The sequence below is a fragment of the Vespa mandarinia genome, chromosome 19 (genome assembly GCF_050613455.1).
Source record: "Vespa mandarinia isolate Hongniang chromosome 19, ASM5061345v1, whole genome shotgun sequence".
In the NCBI taxonomy this organism is placed as follows: Eukaryota; Metazoa; Arthropoda; class Insecta; order Hymenoptera; family Vespidae; genus Vespa; species Vespa mandarinia.
In genome coordinates, this window is record NC_140828.1 from 3867116 (window position 1) to 3893117 (window position 26002).

Below are 26002 nucleotides of genomic sequence, written 5' to 3' on the forward strand. Positions count from 1 at the left end.
AAGTCATTTTGAGTTATACTTGTGAAGAAGAGAGATAGATAACGTAGGTCGGATAGCTTTTAAAGAAATTAGTGTGATTTATTAAGTATTAAGAAAAAAATTCTTTTTCTGAAAGAAAAATAAAATATATAAAATTTTTTTATCGATTGATCAATTCTATTTCTACTTGTTAAGATTGATTTTAAAATTAATTATATTATATTATAAATTTATTTTATAATTATATTATATTATATTATAAATATATTTTAGAATTAATTATATTATATTATAAATATTATTAATAGAAAATCGAATAAGAAAGAAATATTTCTCTTTGTTTCCTAGATGCTTTCGATTGATCATCCGGAAGAGGCTGACGCTGTGGTATCTGGAGTACGTCAATACTTAACAGGCAGAACGTTTGGAGTCTCGTTCGAAACATTTTGTTGCGCACGACCATATGGTTGCCGACGGCGTTGGTCATTATTTCCTTTCCCTTCGGTGAGCCTCGAAGGAGTACGAGAAGTATGAGAGGGATGAGGAGGATGAGGAGGAGCAGCGGGAAAGGCGGTCGGCCACAAAATTGCCCGAAAATTGCTCGATGGTCCAGCTTTTCTTCTTCTTTTTCATCTACTTCATCTTTTCTCTCTCAAGTTAATATCATAATCCTTGATTTTTAATTCGAGAGCGGGAGCGAGCATCCTTTTTCTCTCTCTCTCTCTCTCTCTCTTTTTCTATTTCTTTTTTTATTTCTATTCACTTTATTTTTCTTCTATACCCTTTTATAAAATATGCTAAACGCTTGGGGTGGTATCAAGACGCCCCCACAGAATTCTTCAACGTTGTTATTTACGTATTATGAATGTTGTAAAGCGAAGTATAATGATCGCCTCCGAGCAATTTATGCGAATTTTATAATATTTTCTTTTGGATTATATCTTATGAGTTTCTAGGATAGTATCTTCAAATTCACCATGGATGAATTCTTTTGAAAAACTTTCTATCTTCTTCTTTTATGATACTTTGATTTTCAAATTTATTAAACATAATAAATAATATCTCCTTTGTTAGATAAATAATAAATTATTTCTGTGCATTACAAATAATTTTTTTGTCCATAATCGAAATTGAATTTTTCTTTTCTATACAACAAAATCAAAGTAATTTGCAGGATATTTTTCTGTCCTTTTCCTTTCTTTATAAACTGTATGCACGCGAGATGACTATACACGAAGCATTTGAAATTTTCGTGGTTAATTTCATGCACGTGTTCTTGGTGTTTCTTGGTGTCAGCTGATAGAACGTACAACAGCTAATGACCGATACCTGCACGAACGCCCATTATTCTTTATACGAAGTCGTTTTAGAAACTGCTTGGAGCCGAGACAAGTAATTGCCGTTGAAAGATAAGTTTCGAGCGTACAACTCGTAAAGTACACGAAAGCTGCAAAAACATCTTCGAATGAACCGCAAGCATCCTCGTGGGTAACCACTGAGATGTAAATTAAGTAATAGTCAAGGGTGAAGAAAAGAAACGAAGAAAATTTTCTTTACTTTATGAATCTTTGCGGTTTACTACAAGATACTTTCTCTCATCCTCCCCCATTCCTTATAATCTTTTTTCTATCTTATTGTTAGCTTAATTATCACCTATACATTTCATTCGATTTAAAGCTTTTGTACGTTGTGAATCTAATCGATGATTCCTAGAAATTTTTCTTTTCGATATTAGGTATAAATAATTTAAATTTGCATACAATTCATTGCATAAATATTATTATAGATATTAATAAGTTTCTTCAAATGTTTATATATGCAAATGGAAAAATTCAAGAAAATCAAAATATCATAAAAAAAAAGTTTCTTTTTCTTTTCTCATAAAATAGTACAAAAAGGTGGATGGAATCTTCTTTCAGCAGGTCCAATATTTCCAAGACTCACGGAAGGCTCGCCTCCGAAAGTATATTTTCTCCTTAAGATAAAGTCTAGCCGCGTGCCATATGTCGACGGTCACGGGAAGCGTTTTCCGATTTCTCGCGCGTGCAGCACATGGCTATGCGTCTCTCTCTCTCTCTCTCTCTACGATCCTGAAAATCCTAAAGAGAGCCAGCAGCAACAGTAGCCTGTACGATAATGACAGTTATCCTCACGCTGGAGTAACTACGAAGTGGCACTTCCAGATAAATCGACGAGTAAATCCTCAAGTATTTTGAATACCTACTTTGAAAAGCTCATCAAACTTTTACGAAACATCCTTCTCTTTCTCTTTCTAATTCCTAAAATCAATTAAGAAAATTAATTGCACGTGTCAATAAATTTTGCAAAACTCATTTACAATTTGACTTACACACATGAAATAATAATAAATGTCTGTTATATATCAGAAAAATGATTACGTTAAAGCCTCGACAGATTCGCCGGCTCATTAGCTAGCAAAATACCTTTGTCAGTTATTTTCTACTCCACCTTCGCAAAAAGACCTCTTCGAGCTGTCTCGGCCCTCAAGGTTATTTAGTCTCGAGATCAATAAGCCCGAGAGAGAAGGAATCTCAACGTTAGGAAACAATTTGGCCTATAGATTCGAAGACCCTTGCTGCCTTAATTAGTCCCGCACTGAATTATCAATCTATTATTTTGGAGTTACGATGCTGTGATTCTTCAAATTGCCCACAGCGGCATCTATCATATTGCTTGGTTCAAGAGATAGAGAGCAAGAGTAAGAGAGAGAGAGAGAGAGAAAGAGAAAGATTGCAAGGAATCCTTGAAAAAGGGACGTCGTAAAACGGAGGGCCCCTTCGGCGGCGACAAATTTCCGAAGAAAAATCAACTTGGTCCAGCCGCGATACTTGGAACTAGGTTGAAGAGAGAAGGTGAAACGAACCGAAGAAGAAATTTCTTTACCCCCTTTAAACCAATATCCTACGAAGGGAACTGTTAAATCTATTATGCCTCTAAAGCTCGATCGTGATCACGGAGCAGAAAAAAGAAGAGGGTTCGCGGCTGCTGAACGAGGAATGAGAGGGAGAAAGAAAGAGAGAGGGAGAGAGAGAGAGAGAGTGAGAGAGAGAGAGAGAGAGAGGGAGACAGAGGAAGATGCTGAAAGAAAGATGGAAAAAGAAAAAAGAAGAAGAAATAGAGGAGGAAGAGGAGGAGAACGCGTTTTGTAGTTTTCGTGGGTCAGACTCTGCAGGTAGGTAGGTAGTGGTCCTTTCAAATCGCTCGAAAAATGAGGGGGTACAAGGTATACTTGAGGACCGCCGTGTAACGTCCTCTGCCCTTCCCCAACCCCCTCCTCTCTCTTTCCTTCCTTTCTCTCTTTTTAGATGCTTCACGATAAACGTTTACCATGTTCTGTCGTTCTATTCGAGCTTGGAGAATCGAAGAACTTTGGGTAAAAACGAATTCGATGCTTTTCTCCTATCATTTATATACGCATATATATTCTTTGTCTCTCTTTGTCTCTCTCTTTCTCTCTCCCTCTTTCTTTCTCTATCTTCTTTTTTCAAGATCTTTATGCCTATCGGGAAAATCTTTCCTTGCGGCATGCTTAAAGACACGATATGTAGTTGAATTCTAATTTTAATATATGAAATAATTTCTTGACTGTCATCTATATATATTATATATATATATATATATATATATATATATATCTAATACTATATTACTATATTATAATCTATATTAAATATATTTTAAATATACCTTTCAAATCCATATTATAATATATTATTATACTCCATATTATACTATGATATATTACTATTAAACAATTATTTACAACATTCGTATATTTGTGTATTAAGCCACTTTAAAACGTATGATATCAAAGGTTATAAAGTTTTAAAATAAGGATGAGCATTCGACGAAAAGAAAGAAACAAAATCTCGCTAAAAGTCGAGTCTCTCTTTCTCTTATAAACTTTCGTCGGCAATAAAATAAATCCAATCGTCGAGCTCGAAGGTAATGTCGGAGATAATGGCCAAAGAAGTGGCTGCATTATCAGAAGTTCTACATTTATCTTATACGCCATTTCCTGGCTCCTTCGTCAAGATACATCAGAGTTCAGACTTTTTTCCTTTCAAGGACGCGAGACCCCGAAAGTTCTCCAACTGATAATGCAAAGTTATATTCTCGAATTTCACCATCCGTCACCAAGTACTTAAGTATCTCCATCCTTTCTTTTCGTCTGCAAGAAGAAACTCGAAAAACATTTGGCTGCGAGTCCTCTCTCCTTTTTTTATTTCGCGATAATCTTCGTACTGGAGAATATAAACATTTTATCTCCCTTTATTTTTTGAATGGACAATTTTGCTTTTTACCAAGACTTATTAATTATTATAATATAGGCATTATTCTATAATAATTTACAGATCGTCGCTTTTTTCCTTAATCGTTAGGTATCACACATTTTTTCTATTTCTTCTCTTTTTTACCAGTACTATAAAAAAGTGTATCTAGTATAAAAAGGAAGTATAAAATGGAATAAATACGATTCATCTTTTAGGGGATCTCTTTCTTTTTATAGGTTTCGTACTAATTGTAAATTATCTCGGTAAGATTAATAAACATCAGTATATGCTTTGCTAAGTAAGAAATAATTTACTTTGTCATATAGGAACGTGCCTATAAGTTTTCTTTTTATAGAAGATCACTTATTTGTCTTTTAATAAAAATTCAACTACTTAGTAAAAATTATTAACAATCTATAAAAAAAAGTGCATCTATTTTTATGTAGAAGAAATACTAACGACACTAAAGTAAGAATTTTTCCAAGGTAAGATTCGATCGAAGAATTGCATATTCAGCGGCTAAAAGATTTAAAAAAAGTCTCTCTTTCTCTCTCTCTCTCTCTCTCTCTCTTTCTCTCTCTCTCTCTCTCTCTCTCTCTCTCTCTCTCTCTCTCTCTCTCTCTCTCTCTATTCCTCTTGAAACAAAGAAAGATTGTTCTTATTATTTAGGATTTATACACAATAGCGATCTTTGTTGAAACTTGTTCAGGTAAGTCCTTGTTATTCGTCATACTGTGCGGCTTGTCTTTTGGCCGATCTGTCGTCAACGAATTTTTTTTTCCTTCCAGGTCGACATAATAAAGATATCTCGCCGCAACACAGAGCAGCAGCATTTCGATTAGCATCAGGGTATTTTGCGTCACTGAAATAAGGACAAGTCAGAGAAAGTGGCGATTATCAGAAACGAAAGATTCGCGACAAATTCTAACAAGCTCGATTTTCTTTCTATATACTAACGTTACGAAAGTATACTATATATGAAAATATACTAACGTTAAAAAGTTTTGAAATAGCAAAAGAATACTATCTGAAAAATCTGATATTATATAAATAGTAAAATAATAATATTATCTGATAAGTCTGATATTATCTTTATTATTATCATCAGAATTTTCAACTGAATTTTCAATTGAATTTTCAATAAAAAATACTGACATTATTTATTGGCTAACTCAATAGAATATCTTAATCGATCATTCGATTTCCCGTTTCTCTATCAGTTTCATTAGCCTGTTCATTTTTTCTCGTCCACATTCCAATGGACTATCGCCTACATAGTTATTATGTAATAAATTTACCATTGGAATAAATTTTCGGTGACAATGGTGGCCTGCAAGGAAAGATGCCGGTATAAATGAGAATCCTAATAATACCAGCTTGGGCTTTGGAAAACATCAAGACCATCTGAGACACCATAGTCTTAAAGTTCAGTTTGGCTTCTGTTGGAAAAAGAAAAAGCATTTATTTCCATTAACATCGGACACCACTTTTCCACCCTATTTAAAAATTGCTTCCTGTCTTCACGCGTGTGGTCGACTAATCGTTCCTCAAATTTCGTCATCGTCGCACAAACACACGCATACGTGAATAACAGAAGGATATACCTGGAGCTACGGCATGTAGACTTTTTGTGGTGATCGTTAAACCATACAATGCAAATAGTATACTAATCACAATGAATGGTTGAAACCATTCAGAGTACATTGGTAATGTATATCGTTCGTCCAAAGCCATAATTAGCATGATGAAGTATAGTAAACCCTGAAAAAGAATTTTCAAGATTAAAGAAATACAAGATAGACGACGCACAAATATATACCTGTATAATAGGAAGTTGAAGAATAATCAATCGAATCCAAGTTAAACGAGAATCTATCATATCGAGATTAGGAAAGGGTAAGCATGGCCAGCAACAGCAAGGGCCAACTTTCAACATTAATGAGGGCGCTTTTGTTATTTTTCGACGACCAACATCGATAAGAAGAAGATACAGACGATAAAAAGACACTGTCAAGAAAACTTGAGTGACCGCCTCCGATAATAATTGTGCCCTAAAATAGAACAATAGAAAGAACTGTTAAAGAGGATTCATGAATCTTACTCTCGTGACAAATGTCCCACCGTCATCCCTATTTCCTTTTTTTCCCTTTTCCCCCCTTCCACCTCGCAATTCTCGTGCTGGAAAGAAAGGTCGACCGAAAAGATTTTTCGAATGACATTTTTTTAGGCGACTGTCATCATAAAATAGACTCTCGAGTAACAAGAATTTTTCATTTAGAGAGTTCGAGCTCTCTTATTCACGCACACATTTATTTTATCTGTCACTTTGTCCGTCTATCGACGTTTAGTTTTTAAAAGCTACATTATTATAATGAGAAATTAATAAATTATAATAAAATAGTGCTCAATTATAAATTAATGGAATACATTAATAAAACGTTATCGTCTATACCTTGGCATCGCTATCGCTATCAAACTGCAAATACTCGCTATCGGATATATCGAGAAAATGCTAATGACATTAGATTTGTAAAGAACCGTTTCTTTTTGCGAAAGAACGTTGTAAGTAGCATCTATAGCCAAGTATAACGTCATAGTTGAAAATATTGCTCCAATGCATACCAGGACAATTGCAAATGTACCTAAACCTAAAACAAAAAATGTAAAATATCAAATGGTTGTTAAATCAGCGAATAATTGTATTTAGGAAAAAAAAATAAATAAATAAGTTTTTCAGGATTAACATATATTCAGCGAAGACCATCATATAACTAATTTATAATTGTTTTCTATTGAAGATAGATAAAATGATAAGATAAGATTTTTTTTTCAAGCAATTGACGAGATACATTATTAAAATATAGAAAAGTACGATTACGATAGACGATATCGTTTTATTTGATATTTCTGGCTACTATTTTTTTTGTACGATTAACGATGATCATAAATTTCCAACAAATTAATTTAAATTATATGTATATATATATATATATATATATATATATACATATATATGCACAAATGCGCCATTTTTTGAAATGCATTAGAATAATTTTCTTATTCTTTTCTATAATATGTTTAATTTTAAATAGATATATACGATTTTGTAATACTGCGGAATTTTTATTGGAAAATTATATTAACTTTCGTATCAAATCAATGAAAATATATTTCAAAACACTATACGCAAAGATAATTCGACCAAATCACTTGGTGAAAGCACATAATTCGATAATTCTGGCTCTTTTGCTTTACAAGTAGATGGCAGAGCTCGTGAAACGAAAAAAAGAAAGTGAAGAACGAATGAACAAAAACGAGATATATACTATCGGAAAAAGAAACAGAAACGATTTATGTAAAGAATAAATACTAATGAGGAAGAAAAGAAAAAGTTGTGAAAGATCTTATCCGTAATCTCTTGTGAGACACACAAGTGATTTATATTTTTGCTCCCGGTAATTTTATCCTCCGACAAGAATAAATTTTTTTATTACGAGATAAATTTTTCTACTACGGGATTTTTCATCTTTTTAATTAAACATTCTGTGCGTGGATTGTATAGGTTTTCATGTCGGGGATACTTCCTTTTTAAAAAATTTATATATACGTAAGTATATAATCGTGCATTTATGCGAAGTGTAAAATTAAATATAAACTCGAAGGAGAACTTTCACCAAAGCGCGTGTCACTCGTATATGCCTTCCATAGGAGATGCAAAAAATGAAAAAATGAGAAAAAAATAAGACAAAAAAGAAGAAGAAAAAGAAACAATAATTGTGTCAATGCTGTATTTAAATGTGTAATATGATAACAATGATTATGAACTTTCCATACGTCGAATGGAATAAAATGTTTTCTCGACTTAAGTCGAACGCGGTAAAAATATTATATTGTAAAAAGTAACATTGTATTAAGATAATAAAGTACATATTTTTTCTTGAATCGATAATAATGTTTCATATAATTTAATTTATTTATCTTTTTTCAGTCTATTTACGTTTAGAATCGATAGATATCATTTCATAAGCACAGTGGTATTTGCAATCAAATTTTCGTAATACTTTTGGAAGATTATCAAATGTAAGTTGTTTATGTTATTAAGTAAAAATGATTTATCGATATAACTTTTTAGCCATACACAACTCAGACGTAGCGACGAAGCGAAATATCGTTCATTTCATATCGTAAATTCTTGATCCAAATAAAAGAAAATTACAATTGAAAATAGGAATAACATTATTCCGTTGAATAATTCATTCTTCTAAATTTCAATAATTTTTAAATTGAGATTTTTTATATTAATTTTACTCATATAACATTCATTCATTTTATCGAAAAAGAAATAAAGAGGAAGAGTCGGAGAGTTAGACTAAGGAGTTATAAAAATAGAAAAGAAACTTACTTTCTACATGCTCGATCGCAGAGGGCACATAATCGAGATCGCAATCAAAGTTCGAACGATTCTCGAAAATTTCCATCGTATAATTCGATCAATCGATCTTCTACTATAGAAATTAATCAGGAACGATAGCCAATATTCGAAAACTGTTTGAATTTTTTCAAACCCTGTATGGATCTTCGACATGGAAAGTTCGACAAACTCGACAAAGCAAACTCGCGTCTGGTAAGATCGAAAAGGCGAGTCGGTCGGACCGGGACACGATCACTAACGGTGAGAGTGACTCCCCACTTTTACCACCACTAAGTAGCGATGTTGCAACGACTTATCTTGAAATATTTTCACTTATGACGCTTTAATTTTTCTTTAACACGCGTTTAGACTTTACGATATAATTCTCTAATTCTCATTGACAACTAAGATAGATACTTTTTTAATAAGATATTTAATGTTAATGATGACCATTCCGCATATTCATCGATCAATAAATATAATAATATAATAATGCGTATAATTGTTTATTTTTTATCAAGCAACTATATTATACATTTTAAATTATTAAAAGGACCGAAAGAAAAAGATATTATAATTAAATGATTATTATCACTCCGTCGATTATTCGATACTGACTTACCGATAGTAGGAAAATAAACAGATAAAGAGAACATCTATGATCGATAATGCAGATTAACGCAAATTAATATTTATTTGAATATAAAAAGATTTTTTCTTTATATATCGTAAATGTTTTTTCATATCAAACAGACCAATTATTTATAAACGATTAAATAAATAATATACGCAGCACGAACGATTGAAAATAATATGTATTTCATTAAAGGTAAATTATGTGAAAATGTAAAGAAAAACCGTCTGAAGAAAGCGATGTCCCTTTCGAGAGATATTCACTTTCGAGATGAGAATAATATCAAGAATTAGCGGAGAAACGTTTCCTTAAAGAAAACCTTGATGACGATTCGTCTTTTATGTCACGTTGCAATGCCTAAACAAGAAAGAAGAGGAGATGGATAGATAGCGATCGCCGATCGAGTATGAGACAGGTGGAAAGGAAGCTCGGACGACAGTCGAACGTGCGTGAGTGCAACGATAGGACGAGCGAAGAGAGAATCAAGTGGCAAAGTAAGAAGAGAGAGAGTTTGAAAGTAGGTTCTTAAGTCGTACGGTCAGTTCACGATTGCTTTTGCGATCGATCGCTCCTAGCAATGGTAAGTTTTTCTTTTTCCTTTCCATACTTTTCTTATCGATCTCACGAGGATTTTCCTAGAAAATTCTCTTGTTTCTTTTCTTTTCTTTTTCACGTCTCATCTCAAACAATATTCCTTTATTTTTATTCGTAATAATCTTAAAAAGTTTCCAATGCATTATTTCGAATAATTAATATACACTATAGATATTAATAAGGATAGGATATCGATTTAAAAACGATTGATAGATATTTTATATTTATAAAGAAAAAGACTCACCGAAAAGAAACAGTCGCGTACCGTAATAACCGCTGAAATCGTCGAGGATGAAAGTTCACTTTCGTTTTCGAGAATCCTCATCTTCTGACTCGTTCTCCGTATCTAATTTTAACGTAGTTTTCTTTCATTCCACCGGACCATATACATTAAACGTTTCAACATGAAACGAAGAAAGATATATAACTGAATTACCAACGTGAATGAATGAAAAGAAATATTTCGTAAATATCTCGAAAATGTCTTTCGCACAGAGAGAGAGAGAGAGAGAGAGAGAGAGAGAGAGAGAGAGAGAGAGAGAGAGAGAGAGAGAAATACGCGTCATGGACCGATAATCTAGTGCAAAAGGGAAAAAAGGAAAAAGAAAAAATCGTCGTTGACTCGCGCGTATAATTATCTATGTCAGTACAAGGATCAAAGACGGTGTGCGCGCGCTGGATCGACTAACAGTACTTTCTCGATCGGTTAGTTCAGTCCAAGGATATTTTATGAGAGATGTTTATGAATATGGAAAATAATGCGCCTAAAAATTGATCATGTAATTCTAATAATAATAATAGTAGAAACATCGATTTGACAATTATCTATTTCAAGGACAATACGCGTTTCACACATTTCAATCGTCGTATGAGTAAGGAGAAGATTCTGACACATCTATCGATCTTCGGAATTAAATGTAATCGTTCAATTTGATCTATAGTACATTAATTAAACAAAATTACTTTTCAGATCCCTATTTTCTACGTACTCTTATTTTTTGGTCTAAATCATGTCGAATCGATGGAACTTCCATCGATATTCCAAGTGGAAGATTCGATCAATCGAACGATCAACGAAGTTGAAAGATTGATCAATGAAAATCCAAGTTTGCCTCGATTATCTCGAAGCGATATCGTAGAGATTTTATACAATATCACGTCGAAGGATTTAGAAGCGTATGGAAATAAAGATAAGATCGAAAAAGGACGGAAAATGTATCAGAGAGCTCTAATGATCGTTTTACCGTACAAAGCAAGAGAATCATCGGAAAATTTAAAAGATTTATACACAAAACCGCCGATAGTCCAAATGATATCGGACTCAACCAGTGGTGAACGTCTTGAAATGGTTTTCAACAATGATCGATCGAAAGAAAATAGTGGATCGTCGGAATCGATCGACAATTTCGTAGAAAAAAATCGATACAAAAATCATCGAGAAATTTATTCGGAGGTACGACCTAAAGAATCGTTATTAAAGGAGACTCTAACTCCTGGATTAGCGCCGATTAGATTTAGTTTCAACTTGGAGAACTTGGAAAATAAACGTTATACTAATCAAGAAACGACAACGATCGATGATGATATTATTTTTCCTACCACCACCGTTACTACTGTAGATAATTATCAGATTCAAGATATCAATCAGGTTCTTGATAAAAAGAACGACAACGAGAAATCAACTACCGAGGAATTAACGATCGATTTGACTCCGTCTAAATCCAAACAAGATATTCTTTATTCAGATCAATGGCGTTATCATGCCCCACCGCCTCAAAATATTCCAAATGAAAAGCTCGAGAATCCGACGGTCAGTAAAACGGTCACGAAATATCCCGAAATTCAACAAGATGATAAATCATCGACGATATTTGTAACTCCGCTCTCATTGAATTCTCAAACATCGAAATTAAATACAACGTTGGTTTTAAATTCTGGTGGATTTCGTGGAGCAACGAGTAGTACGTCGACCGAGAGAACTTGGACCGAACCAATGAGACAACAGGTTATGAATTTATTAGCTTCAATCGGTTTGCGTCCTGACAACGAAAAAAACATTGAAAATCTTTTCGACGAAAATAAAAATATTTACAACGTTCAATATGAACGATCAAAGATTCCTAACGCAAATGGCATAGTTTATTCCCATACAACATCCCCTCTAGCAACATCTAATACGGATTCGCCATCGATCGCAGATCAAAATACTTTCGAGGTTGGTCATTTTGATTTGAACAAAGGTATGGAAAATTTAACGCCCGATGTGCGATTACTCTTTCAAAGATTTGGCCTTCAAAGTTCTAATGATCAAAGACCTAACGTAACTATTACCGTAACCACCGATCGGGTACCTACGAATTTGTACAAAAGTTTTAAGCCTTTGCCGACTTCGTCCAGTGTACAAGACGAAGAGATGAGAGAATTTTTCGCGAGATTTGGACTTGGTCATAAAAGGCAATTCAAGGCTATGAAAACGGAGGTTCCATCGGTGATCGAAGTTGTTCCCGTTAACATGAGAACGATATTAGAAAATATTGGATTGATCTCGAATTCTCGTAGGAATAACAAAAATTCAATTAATTATACTTTGGAAGAGAGCAAATCCAAATATCACGTTTTCAAGCCACACGAAACGACTTTTAAGGATGAGAATCAAAGATCGAAGATCAATGAACTTTTAGATACGGTTAAATTGGTTCAACAAGGTAAAGCTGATGTTAAGGATTTTCAAAAAGCTGCTACAGATTTATTAAAGAATACAAAGACTTTGTCCAGTGGTCCAGATCCTTTGAGTTTAGAAGAAATTATTAGGGTCTATAACGAGGATCTTAAAAATGAAGTGAAGAGACAGGAAGAGGATACTCAAAGTTCGACGAGTGTAGAGAATTCTACCGAATCGAGTACGATCTCAGAAACTGGTAATTGATATATCTTCAATTGATTATCTTATAATAGCATGATGTGCAAACTATCTAATGATTTAGGTGGGGGAAAGGGCAAAGAAAAAATGACAAGTAATTAAAATTTCTCTAAAAAGAAAAATTCAATTCAAACGTAGTTTGCACTGTATGCGCATTTCTAATAAACGATCTAATCCTTTTTTCATTAGAATCGACAGAAACGACGGAAGAACCGACTACGACATCGAATTCTGTAAAAGCTCCCGTCGAATCGGATACAGCAACGGAAACGACGAAAATGAAATCGGAACCAACATCCACGACGACAACATCGACCACAACCAATAAAAATTTATTAGATTTAGAAAGTTCATTTGGTGGAAGTACACGAGCACCAGATCCTGTTTTACCAACCAAAAGAAAAAATGGTTTATACTTTTTAGTAGATTGGAACACGTTTCTCGAAGTTGGCGAGGATGGTAGCGAGAAGATCGATTTAAGATTTCAACCAAAAGTTGGCGACAGGTCAAGGTTTTTGCCGGTAACTGTACCTTGAATATGAGAGAAAGAGCGAGAGAGAAAGCGTTATATAACACGAGTGAAATGGACACGTTATATGGCACTTGCTTAGAAAGTATCTCTTCTATTTATTATACACGACGATTGTTAATAACCATTTTATTATGTAATACTGTATATAAGAAATTATTTTATCATATTTATACGCCTCGTATATATAACGCCCAAGTTTATGTTAAATTAACGCTACGTATCTTAAGATTATCATGGTTTTTTAATTTTATAAATTGTAATTATTGTCATCATCATCATCATTATTGTTATTAATGTTGAATAAGTATTAAAATGATATTAATGAAATACGTTTTTATTATAATTAACTCCATACTTATTTGTCAATCAACCTGGTATAATAATAAAGGGATTTATTAATCTCTAAATATTATGAGTCATTCGAGTCGAGTTCAGAAGAAAGAAATGAAATTCGAAGGAGAGATCGAAGGAAGATATATATTCAGTTATTCGTTAACATGCATTGTTCGTCGTTAGTAGTTCTTATCTTTCTTTTTCTTCGATTAGAAACGATAAAATGTCAAAACATCAAAGAGATGTTGGAAAAAGTAAACAAAGTGTTAAATACTAATGCCAAATCTTTGCAACGTCGCTCGCTAGATTCTATGGAAAGTATTCCGATTTGGCAAGAATATGAATTTGGAACGAATGCTGGGAATCGAGAAGGTAATTATATAGAAAGAAGAAATTATGAATATTAACATTGTAAAATTAATTTACATCATACGTACAATTTTCATTTGTTGAAATCTTTTGAATTATCAAATTAATCCTATACACGCTTTTGATAACTTTTATGCAATTAAAATGATACATGTAATTATCATATTATTATTGGTTTTCTCAAATCGGTTTAGAAGTCATAGTAACTAATATTTCGATCGAAGAGGATTCAAGATTACCAAGAAATGAATATAATTGGATAGCACTTGAAAATAATGGAATTAATTATTTAGCTTGTTCCGAAGAAACAATTCTTTTATTGTATACCTTCGATATGAAGAAGAACGCAATAACGAGACGTTTCGACAAATTCGATATAGACGCTCGTGTGTTGACGTTTACATTGATCAATGTAGAAGCTACGAGATTACACGAAGAAAATGATATTGTTTTTATTATGTGCGTTGAAAATAATGGCGTTACGAGTTTACGATGGTATCGAATTTTTAAGCAAGATTTAGAATTAATTTTGGTCTTGAATATACAACAACCAACGAATGATATAAAATTTGTTAGATACGAGGGTCAAAATAAATTATTATTGCTATTTAACGAAGACAATTATGGGACACCAGTCTCGTTAATTGACATATATAGTTTCAATCTTGATTTTGTCAAAAAAGACTATAAATTATGGTAATTATATTATGCACATAATAATATATAATATTTTTCTAATTTAAACACATTTCTTTCGCGTAAAATACATTAATTGGATCAATTTAAAGGGAGGAAAAAAAATTAATCGATAATAAAAATGTCAAAACATTTTTAAAAGGTTCAGTCAAAGGATACAAGTTTCCTCGATACTTAATATGCAAATATGTAAAGTATACGAGCACATTATACTTGCTCTTAATGGTATAAACGAAGTTTTACTTTACGAACACAACGGGAACAATTACGTTCATGGAACGTTCGAATTTTGGCAAACAATTAAATCAAACGATTTGAATAATTTCGTTTGTTTCGAGAGCGGTCACATGCAATATTTAGCTACATCTGGACGAGAATCTGCATTATTTCATTTTTTGGATAATGAATTTCAATATAATTCCGAGACTGAAGATTTTTTTAACGGTAAACATTTTATTTCTTATTATTTCGCATCTAAAAGATAAGAGATCATTGAAAATGTTTAAGCGACAAAATGAATTTAGCTTTTCCAGAAATTGCCTGGATCGTGGACGTTCGTATTGAAAGTTATAGAGACGAATCATTGTTATTAATACAATTAAAAAATTCCACGGTCTATGCTTTGGCTTGGCAGGGTGATAGATTTCAAAAAATATCCTTACCCAATTTTCTTCTTAATAATTTTGATCTATCTACGGCAACGAGTATTCCTAGATATGGATTTGTATCTGGAAATCGATTTGTCAAAATCGATACGAAATTGAATCAACTTCCTAGCCCTATAGAAGATAAAATTGCAGGAATAGTAAAAGCAAAAGCGTTATTAGAAGTACGTTAATGATTAATCTATGCGATTATATTATGCACGAAGTATTAAAATAATTATAAAATATTAAATAAAATATTAAAATAAATGAGAGAAGTTAATATTTCATTTATTATATATATATTCTTTCATTTGAATAGCTATTTAAATCAATCACAAACCTTTTTAGGAACTATTAGATAAACAAGAAAATATCATTGATGAGATCGACGAAAGATTCAATCTGATGGATCACATTAATTATACGGAAATCAAATTAATCAACGCATCAAAAATAATAACAACGAATTTAACCATAGAAAACGACGTATTTTATACCATCAGTTTCGGTTCGAAAAATTTGACATACAAAGACATATTAACGAATGCAACTTGGATAAAGATATCTTTAAACAATCTAACAGAAAAATATCAAACTTTAGAATTAGATCTAAAAAGTACATTCGATTTAAATTCAACGGAAATTGATCTACTTGGTGATTTAGATATTTCTGGTGATCTACGAATCAATGGAAATCTCTTCGTCGAACAATTTTCAACAAACTCGATTAATGATCTGCCGATCTCCAAAATATTAAAAAATTATCTAACTAATCAGTCCGATTACGTCATCGACGGAGAAAAATCATTTTCCAACATCGAAGCGACTAATTTGATCGTTCGAAAGATCAATGGTATACCAATAGAACGAATTATGTTCGAAGGGTCTACGGTTAATTATTCGAATATCGATTTTTCTAAGATCAACGACGTAACGATCGATGGACACTTGACTTTCTCGAAGATAAATGATATCAACTGGGAACGTGTTGTCTGGAAAAATAAATTGGCTTTTATACCAGAAAAAACTATAGTTAAGGGGGTATGTACATATATGCACGCGTATGTTTGCATTTGTGTGAAAAAATAAATAAATAGGATCTTGATAATATCGTTGATCTCTTCTTCCAGAAAGTCAAAGCTGCTGAAGTAAAGGTGAGGACGTTGAATGATTTAAGTTACCCTTACGATTACGTGTTGGAAGAAGGCTCCGTTCCTATCGACATTACCGGAATAAAAAACTTTGATCGACTTATCGTCGAAAGGTTATCCCAAGTTTTGAATATAAACAATGTCGATATAGACGAGTTCATTACGCTCGAGAACGATCATGTTTTCGAGAAGGATATCACTTTTCGTAACATAACTGTACTTGGATCTTTCATGGTATATAAACGTTTACTTTTTGCGTAATTGCATTGATTACTCGTTGAAAAAAAAAAAGAATCTCACGATCGGTATAAATCATATTCATTTCGTTTAATTGTCTCTACAATTTTACATTATATTTTAATTTCTTATTTAATTTGTTATATTCTTTACAGATCAATGGTAAAATAAGTGGATTTGATGTATCTCAACTCGAACAAGAACTATTGATCAACGAGACTCAAAGCATATCTTCAAACGTTATTTTTTACAATTTAACTGTCTTGGGAAATATTCATTTGGAGGATTCGATAAATGACAAATATTGGTCAAATTTTGACGATCTTTTATTGAAAAATGATTCCAAAGTCGAGATTATTGGAACGAAGACATTTACGGGCAACGTTGCGATCGATGGATCAATCTATGTCGCATCTAACACGATTAATGGACATGCCATCGAAGAATTTGTAACTTTGACAACCGATCAAGTATTTTCAAGTAGGTACTAAAAAGCATAAAAAAACAAACAGAAGAAAATATGGAAAGTACATTTAACCAAAATCATACGAATCACAAACTGAATCAGTTTTAAAAATTAGGTATTTATTATAAAAATTATGTTTATTTTTTAATTTAAATTCTCTTTCTCATTCTCAGATTTGAAGGAAATATCAGAGAACGTAACCTTCGATAACGTCACTTACGAATTTACAAAAAAAATAAGAAAAATCCTTGAAGAAAATACGAAGGAAAATTCGAATTGCATAAATAAGAGCATAATTTTCGAAAACACTTTGTTCGTTGATGATCTATCGTTTGATATTTTAAACAAGAATATCACCAGTAATACGTTCAATCAAAAATTGAACCAAACTTTACAAAACGTTTCCTTTAATAATTTAAGAGTAAACAAATTAAATGTTCGAGAAATCAGTCCAAAATTTATAAACAATGTTAATTTGAATAATTTTATAAAATTTGCCATAACCAAATCGACGATGCAAAATTTAACCGGAAATTATACGTTCGATCGATTGGAGATCGATGATCTCGAGATCAAACGTCTAAATGGAATGTCGATGAAACAGTGGAATGATCTGATCGACCGGTTAAATAGATTCTATCAGAATATTTTCGATGGCAACGTAACGTTAGAATCTGTCACTGTAAAAGGAATGATCTACACACCATCGATAAATGGAATATTGTTGGATGAAATGTATAATCCAGAAACTATGGGTACTGTGATATTTGAAAATGATCTATACGTAGAAAACCTAACTGTTCATGGTTTCATAAACAATTTTAATTTTACCAAACTCGTTAAGAATGCCGTGTTGAAAACGGATGAAGAAATTATAGTAAATGGTTTGAAAGAATTTGAAAATATTAGTTGCAAATTTCTTGAAATTAAATCATTTAATAGACACAGTATTAAAAATCTTCTTGATCCGTACAAGGATCAAGACCTAGCTGGTCCTGTTATTATAAATGGTAAGATATCTCGAAACAATTTCAATACATTTCACTAATGAACAATATTGAAAATTATCTTAAAAATGTCACTTTAAAATGTTGAGATGAAATAGTAATATTAAATCTCTCTCTCTCTCTCTCTCTCTCTCTTTCTCTTTCTCTCTCTCTCTCTCTCTTTCTCTCTCTCTCTCTCTCTCTCTCTTTCTCTTTCTCTCTCTCTCTCTCTCTTTCTCTCTCTCTCTCTCTCTCTCTCTCTCTCTTTCTCTCTCTCTTTCTCTCTCTCTTTCTCTCATCGCTATGCTATATTCCGTTGCAGGTACCGTTAATGTTGTTGAAAATTTCGATGTAATAGGAAAGATAAATAAAGTATCTTTCCGTGACTTGATAAACAGAGTTCGAAAATTAGACGAAGAAACGTTTGAGCTAAACTCAAATATTCGATTTGTCAATTCGATTGAAATAATTGATCTCATAACTAATGGAACGATTGATGGAATAAATTTCGACAAATTTGCCAAGTCTGTAGTATTTAAAAAGGAAGATAACGTTACTTTATCAGGAGCAAAAAATTTTCAAGGATCATTAACGTTCAACGAATCATTTCTAATCGTCGAGGAAGCTTTAAACGATATCTATTTAAAAGAATTTTATGAAAAAGCAATTTTCATCGACAAACCTTTTACTTTCAATTCCAGCGTTATTTTTCAAAAAGATATTGTCGTTAAGAAGAATCTAGAGATCCTTGAAGCTTTGGACGTTAAAACGATCGGTGGCGTCGACATCGACAACTTGAAAGATATCGTTGCTTATTTAGATCGGCCTTTCTTTTTTCCTGGTAATACGGAATAAATCTTATAAATAAAAATAAATTTATAATAATTATTTACTTTTAGCTCCAATGACGTTCACAAATATTACATTCAATTCTAATATAAACGTCGAATTTTGGAATAACATAGACATGGGCTCGATAATACCATTAGCTACAGATCAGATAATATCAAATGAATTTGTCAGAGCTTTCGACATCACCGTCGAAAGAATCGATATTCAAAGAAAAATAAACAGACACAACTTGAATGAAATTTACACGGATACTTTTATGGTAACTACTTATTCCATATTTATGAATTATCATAAAATAAACATACGATGCACGTGTGGAATAAATAATTTTAAATATTATTCATATAGAAAATTGGCGATCAAAATATTACTGGGAATCTAACATTTCTTGGCAAAGTTCTTATGCGTCATGATTTTAATCCTCGTCTCATGAATCGTGTCAATCCAAAACAGATTCTACTTTTAAATACCAACGATACTATAATTGGTATATTTATGAATTATGAATTATTTTATGACAAGAAGATTCTATAATCATAGAGGAGACAAAATATTCTAACAAAACTTGTTTTTCTTTTCTCTCTCTCTCTCTCTCTCTCCTCTTTTTCTAGGAAACTTCGAGTTTGAAAAACCAGTGATCCTAAACGGATCTTTAAGAATCTTAGGACGTTTGAATGAAATAGATCTAATTGGTTGGCGTGCAACTGCAGTCACTACGAATTATCTGACGAAACAATTGGTCTCTGGAAAATGGAAAATACGTGGAAATGTTTATTTGAAAGAAAGTGTTAGGAACGAAGGACACTTAAATGGATTCAATTCGACTAAATTAGCTAATTTGTTGATACAAAATTGTATAGCAACGGAAGCATCTCTAATAGAATTGACAGTACGTGAATAAAAAAAAAAAAATATATATATATATATATATATATATATATATATACATGATGAAAGAAGAAAGAAAAAGTTACAACGAACAAAGTTTTGTTCAGTCAACTAATAATTTTTTTTTATCTTCCTTCTTTTGCAGACAAACTTGCCTGATTTATGCAAAAATGCGCTAAACCTACAATATTATGCAGAAAGTCAAATTTACAAATTCAACACTTTCGAATACTTGCAAGTAATCGATGTGGAACGCCGTATATTAAGCGTCCATTATTTCGAGATAGAAGATCTTGATATACTTCTAATAAGTTACGAAACTTGTCACTTGGATGTTTTTCAATTTACAGGAAGAAAATTTAAATCAATAGCGAGTATCCCTGATTTTGGACAGATCGAAAATTGGATAACTTTGAATCATAACAATTCGTTATACTTTCTTGTTATGGGAAAACAAAAATGTGGAAAAAATTCGACGAATTTATGGAAACTCGATAACGACAGATTCGTTCACATTTATCAATTTGAGAATGTCAAAGGCGCGAAAAAATTAAACAACGATACATTTTTACTGTTGTTCGTAGATCGTTTAGAAAGTCGAACTATCCAACAATTATATAAAAAAGAATCATTTCAATCTGATCCGAATTATTATGTTTCCACCGACGAAGATCAACAATTGAAATTTGTTTCTAATACCGATAGAATATTATTAAATAATCGATATACTATCTATGAGTTCAATAAAGATCTTACGAATTATACGTTTTCAAACAATAGCATGGCATCGAAGCAAATTTTTGCCATCAAGGTGGGAATTATTGAAAGAGAAGAGTTTCTTCATTATGATCAAAATATTACTAAGGATCACATATTCGTAAGTATAAAAAGAAAAAAATCGAATAAAAATATAATATTCAATGTTAATAAAAATCTGTGATCGTTTAGATCACCGATAATGATTTTAATCAAATGAAAATTCTACAAATTATACCAACAAACGATCCAATATCGTTTTCAATAATTAATTTCGAAGGATTAGTCGAGACATTATTAATTTTTATTGAAAATAATAGAAGCCTTAAAATCTATGAATATAAAGGTAATTTGATGATAAAATAAAATAGAATAATTTGTAATGTTGTTAAAATGATAAATCATTTGGATTGCAGGTATCCAAGGTTTCGTTTATCGAGATAATATTAAAATTCAAGCTGAGAAGATTTCGAATTTAAAAATACGAAAGTATAGTAACATGGCGAAGAAACATTGCTTAGCGATAATTAATAAAAATCGATTAACGATATTGGAAGCTAAAATGCACGGAGAGAGATTGGATATGCCTAAATTGTCATGTCCTATACCTTGAATATCAATATGATCATATTTATATATTCAAATATTTATTGTTAAATATAAAGTTAATGTTATATTAAATATAATTAAGTTATATTAATTTTCAAAAACACGATTATTATAATATATTTCTGAAAATCTATTCGACTTATAAATTATAATCTTTAACCCTTTATATCATAAATTAATTGTTAATGAATTTATTATTATATTTTAGCGAAAAATAATACAAAATGTTTAAAAAATCATTAATAAATTCCACCAGAACGTTTAGCTTTATAAAATGCGATGATCTCTTCGTCGATCTCTGGATCACCTGTCAATGGTAAATTCTTCTCGAAATCGTTATCAACTTTATTGTATTTTATAATATTTTGTAAACGTTGTGTTTCTAGTTGATTATTGTTGGGATAATTAACGAGGGCATCGTTTATTATTAAATCAGGCAATTTATTGGTAACTGCCTTATTCGAAGATAAATTAGGCGAATAAATTGAATCATCGTGTAAATTCTTATCGATCTTTTTTGTTTCCAATTTCTCTTCTAATATCAATCTATTATTTTTCAAAGGATTACCTTCTACTTTATTATTCACGCCTATTGATTTTTTTAACGAATTTACTTTCTTCGAAGAATCATGCTCGTTTTCACTATTACAAGTAATATCTAAGTTTTCAATGTTTCGTTTAATTTTCGATTTTTCTTCTAATGATTTTTGTAATAAATTTATTTCTGGTTTGCATAACTCGTCGGAATCTGTTTCCTTTCTTAATTGTATATCGTTTTCATGGCCAGATTTTTCTATAATTTCGTATAATTTTGACGTCTTAGACAAACGTTCGACTAAAATCATACGTTTTAATATAATTTTCTTTATAATTTTCTTATTTCTAAGTGAAATAATATTCTTAATTACCTGTACTTTCTTTCGCTTTGGACTTCAATTTAGATTTTATTTCTACATTGTTACCTTCTACTTGATTTTTCTTATCCCTAGCTTTTCTTAACAAACCTAGTAAGACAGCTTTTTAACAAAGTTACGGATAAATATAGAAAATTTGTGTTTAATTAAAAAAAAAAAAAAAGAAACTAATAATTTTGAAAAAAGATACAAATTTCTTGATCTCGTTGCATCACTAAATTTTTATAATAATCCAATTTTTTTTCAAAATCATCTCTATCTTCTTGCAAAGATAACATATTCTTTAAGTTTTCATTTCGCTTTATTAACTCCTCGATTTGTTTACGAAGCTTCTCATTCTCCAATTTCAAAAGTATATTTTCACCGTTCAAATCATCCTCTAGTATCAATTTAGCATCATTTCTAACTAAAGCGACTCTTTGAGCAAATCTACAAGTTGATACTGTTTCCTGACAATTATAAAATTGATTTTCATTTGTCTCTATGATTTTCCGACGTTGTTAATGAAAACGCGTTTAGATAAATTATACCTGAATATTGGTAGAAGACATACTCAAAGTAGCCAACATCGTCGTCACGCAATTTCCACCGAGACTGTCTCTTAAAATAGCAGTTAGCAAACAATTTCTACGAACGTTAATAATTTTTTATTAAAATTCTAATGAATCTAGACTCGAATGAAATGTACCTGTAAGGTATGTGACCTGAATTTTCCTGATTCAAGCACACTATAACTTGTTCTAAATAATGTAAACTCAAATTAATATGTTTCGCTTCTGACAAAACAGTTCCACTGATCGCACATTTGTAAACTCGTTCGGATCTATGAACAACGCACGTGTTTAACAGGTTGCCTCTATGCAGGGAGCGAAAGACAAAATATTAACCAATGATAAGATAGTACCCTGCTAGATCGACCAAGTGCATCTTAGCTCTCTTGTAACGATTAGCTCCAAGGTGCCTTACCGATACGACGATGGTAAAAATACAGTGAGATCTCGATGACTGTGGATTCGTTGGAGTATCAGCTGTAACGCTAATAAAATGATTAAGAATTTTTGAATGGAAAAATTAAATTGACCAGAAGTTCGATAAATATCATATCAACAAGGATATCGTTCGATAATTATCAGACGTTAATATTGACGTATAATTAATAATAAAAATAAAGTCGATAAATATGAAATATATTTTTACCGGCGAGAATCGCCAATAAGGAATAAGTCCATCGCCTGGTCTTCACTCTTTACATTGTGGAAGGTCAGATTCTTAAGATGCAGTATTCCCTTTTCGTCCTCCTGGATGCTGATGCGTCTATAGAAATGTTAGAGACAATAAAGCATTAAATATTGCTCAACGAACGCTTTATCATCGAGATGGACGATTCATTAGAAGAGAAGAATGAGAAAGAACTAGAACAAGGGTTGTACATTCGATTCTTCACCGAGTTCTCACGCATAGATATCGGTAAGAAACGCAATAAAAGAAGGAAGGAATTCTCGAGATTCGATCAGAAGGAAGCAAAAGGACGCATGCCAAGTTGCTCCACCACCGGTTGCTCCATATTCATACTCTCGGAATAGATCTAGCAAAGAGCCTTAAATGGATCTCAACGAAGTGGTTTCTTACGGAATGTCGATACACAGAGAAAGAGAGGAACCCTTTTACGAGAAAACAGGCCCGTACTTACGGTAAATCCTCCAAACGCATAGTCTGCTGCACCTGCTGCTGCTGCTGCTGCTTTCGATCGAGCAAATCGTAACCGTATTCATTGTAGATCTCCAGATAAGCCACGTCCACAGAATAAACGTTTTCCGGATGCTGCAAAGTTAATCATATTGTTACAGGGCATTTGACCTTAATCGTTATATCATTTTAAAACTATTGAATAATACTGAGAAAAGAACTATACCATCTTAATGACGTCGAAGAGATAACTTAAAGTTCTTGGTACGATACCTTGTCTATTGCTACTTGAAACTTCACCTGCTATCGTATAAGTTTTGCCACTGCCTGTCTATAAATTCAAATACCTTCACCTATCTGCGATTATGATTAAATCGATCAAATTTTTAAATAAACCTGATAATATTAATGATAATGATAATGATAACGATAATAATAATAATAATAATAATAATAATAATAATAATAATAATAATAATAATAATCATGATGATGATGATGATGATGACTTCATATTATTTAATTTAGTGAAATGTATCAATCATTTTCTAGATCTTTGTACGATTATTTCCAAATAAATAAGATCATCGATTTACCTGGCCATAAGCGAAGACAGTACCATTGTAACCATCAAGGACACTTTAATAAACGAAGATACACAAGCATGAATAGGAAATTTATGGAATAATGGAATTCTCTTCACCTCTCGATTACAGGCCGACCGACATCCTCAAAGACATCTTGTTGATTCGCTTCTTCTTCGATGATATGGTGAAACCTGATGCATGAGGGTAATTCGTTTTATTAGGTATGAATATACCGAAAGGTGTCCTTCATTTTTCTTTTTTTTAAGGAGCTGCTTACGAAAACTTCCATGATTCGGGTCGATGATCGATATACTTGTCGTCTTTAAAAGGCGCCAGTAACACCAAAAAATCTTCTTTGTTGTGATCCTTTGGTCGACGAAGTATACGATATTTCTAAAAAAAAAAGAGATACTTGACAAAGATATACAGAGATCGTTCTTTCAATCATTGTAATATTTATTTAAGTAAATACCGTAAGATTATCGCGGTTTACTTCTGGTTTTAATCTGGCATAAACTTTGATAACGTCTCTATCCATTTTGTTTAAATAACCTCAATACTTGCAAAAAATTAGAATCGATCAATCGATTAGGGTTATTTCATTTTTTTTTATTTCAAATGTAAAGAATAATTATCAAGATGGTTCGGTTCTATCATTGGTTAATATTTAATATTAATGATTTAAGTGTAGAATTAAAGGAATTATTCGATCGTATCAATGATTGATTTAAATGCGTACAATTTACAAAATTCAGTCTAAATTCTATCATTGCGGATTAAAAACTATATTGAGACAACGTTACGAATCAATCATAATAAAATCATTAGAGATTAAAAGCTAGATTAATCCTTTCAACTTTAATTTTTAACAAAAAAAAACGACATGTTTTCAGATCGCTTTAAGCTTATTCGTTATTTCATTAAATAAAAAAAGAAATATGAAAACCTATATATGTATATTTCCTATGAAAAGAAAAAAAAATAATTAAAAGAAGAAATTTCTTAATGAACAAAAATGACAAAAAAATAAAAAATTCAAGACAGAACAGAAATATATCTCTAGACACATCATCGTTAAATTTCCGAGATAAGGAGATAAAAAGAAGGAGGAATGGAGAAATTAGAGGGTCGCCCGGGCAACGTCGACAGCATCGCGACTTCGGCGTCGGCGTCGGCGTCGCGCCGTCACGGCGTCGGCGCAATAAGTGCCTCGACGCTCTGTTCTCGCGAGTAACTGAGCGTCGCGAACAGTGAGCCTCGCGCGCATCCGCGCATCCCTTCTCAAACCTTTCGAAGAAGGTTTCTCGCGGAGAAGGCTACGGGACATGTGCCTTTTTGTCTCTTATTGATCGGTGCGCGCACACAACGAAAAGAGTCGCACGGGAAACTTGGAGAAAGAGAGTAAAATCGAGAGAGCAAAATCGGAAGAGAAAGAGAGAGAGAGAGAGAGAGAGAGAGAG

The 26002-nt window shown here is 32.1% G+C and overlaps 4 protein-coding genes across 5 annotated transcripts; 2 read left to right on the plus strand and 2 right to left on the minus strand.

The window, feature by feature from the left end:
* Positions 1-3694: 3694 nt before the first annotated feature.
* On the minus strand, positions 3695-10306 carry LOC118449311 (organic solute transporter subunit alpha). Of its 2 annotated transcripts, none has more exons than XM_085662714.1 (6): positions 10158-10306; positions 6727-6922; positions 6094-6325; positions 5879-6035; positions 5573-5713; positions 3695-5136 (listed from the first exon to the last, which is right to left on the minus strand). In XM_085662714.1, exons 2-6 carry the CDS (start codon positions 6867-6869, stop codon positions 4940-4942), a joined length of 870 nt encoding a protein of 289 aa, XP_085518840.1. In that variant the 5' UTR covers positions 6870-6922; positions 10158-10306; the 3' UTR covers positions 3695-4939. The 2 variants fall into 2 exon arrangements, with proteins under 2 accessions (XP_085518840.1, XP_085518839.1); XM_085662713.1 differs by lacking the exon at positions 10158-10306 and adding an exon at positions 8677-8953 and having other exon boundaries at positions 3697-5136.
* LOC118449310 (uncharacterized) lies at positions 9739-13634 on the plus strand. The gene is made up of 3 exons (XM_035883724.2): positions 9739-9899; positions 10884-12831; positions 13023-13634. Exons 1-3 carry the CDS (start codon positions 9897-9899, stop codon positions 13367-13369), a joined length of 2298 nt encoding a protein of 765 aa, XP_035739617.2. The 5' UTR covers positions 9739-9896; the 3' UTR covers positions 13370-13634.
* Positions 13635-13853: 219 nt separating this feature from the next.
* fs(1)N (female sterile (1) Nasrat) lies at positions 13854-21385 on the plus strand. Its single transcript, XM_035883715.2, has 15 exons — positions 13854-14070; positions 14262-14763; positions 14906-15207; positions 15288-15592; positions 15759-16451; positions 16541-16795; positions 16954-17278; positions 17438-18274; positions 18573-19091; positions 19150-19361; positions 19451-19589; positions 19714-19991; positions 20136-20867; positions 20939-21092; positions 21163-21385. The coding sequence occupies exons 1-15, from the start codon at positions 13863-13865 to the stop codon at positions 21357-21359; spliced, it is 5658 nt and encodes a 1885-aa protein (XP_035739608.2). The 5' UTR covers positions 13854-13862; the 3' UTR covers positions 21360-21385.
* Positions 21386-21521: 136 nt separating this feature from the next.
* LOC118449259 (kinesin-like protein KIF6) lies at positions 21522-25785 on the minus strand. Its single transcript, XM_035883630.2, has 13 exons — positions 25015-25785; positions 24820-24935; positions 24659-24733; positions 24552-24594; positions 24182-24286; positions 23960-24090; positions 23467-23583; positions 23174-23305; positions 22958-23092; positions 22800-22896; positions 22460-22718; positions 22264-22371; positions 21522-22190 (listed from the first exon to the last, which is right to left on the minus strand). The coding sequence occupies exons 1-13, from the start codon at positions 25078-25080 to the stop codon at positions 21595-21597; spliced, it is 1980 nt and encodes a 659-aa protein (XP_035739523.2). The 5' UTR covers positions 25081-25785; the 3' UTR covers positions 21522-21594.
* Between the last annotated feature and the right edge of the window lie 217 nt (positions 25786-26002).

Coding starts and splice junctions, on each gene's coding strand:
- LOC118449311 (XM_085662713.1), bottom strand. CDS start 8,752: ATGGAAATTTTCGAGAATCGTTCGAACTTTGATTGCGATCTCGATTAT. Junction 6,326..6,726: donor ATAGCGATAGCGATGCCAAG/GTATAGACGATA, acceptor GTTCTATTTTAG/GGCACAATTATTATCGGAGG. Junction 5,137..5,572: donor ACCGAAAATTTATTCCAATG/GTAAATTTATTA, acceptor TCCTTATTTCAG/TGACGCAAAATACCCTGATG.
- LOC118449259 (XM_035883630.2), bottom strand. CDS start 25,080: ATGGATAGAGACGTTATCAAAGTTTATGCCAGATTAAAACCAGAAGTA. Junction 24,734..24,819: donor CCCGAATCATGGAAGTTTTC/GTAAGCAGCTCC, acceptor CTCATGCATCAG/GTTTCACCATATCATCGAAG. Junction 22,897..22,957: donor TCAGGTCACATACCTTACAG/GTACATTTCATT, acceptor TAACGTTCGTAG/AAATTGTTTGCTAACTGCTA.
- LOC118449310 (XM_035883724.2), top strand. Junction 12,832..13,022: donor GAGTACGATCTCAGAAACTG/GTAATTGATATA, acceptor TTTTTTCATTAG/AATCGACAGAAACGACGGAA.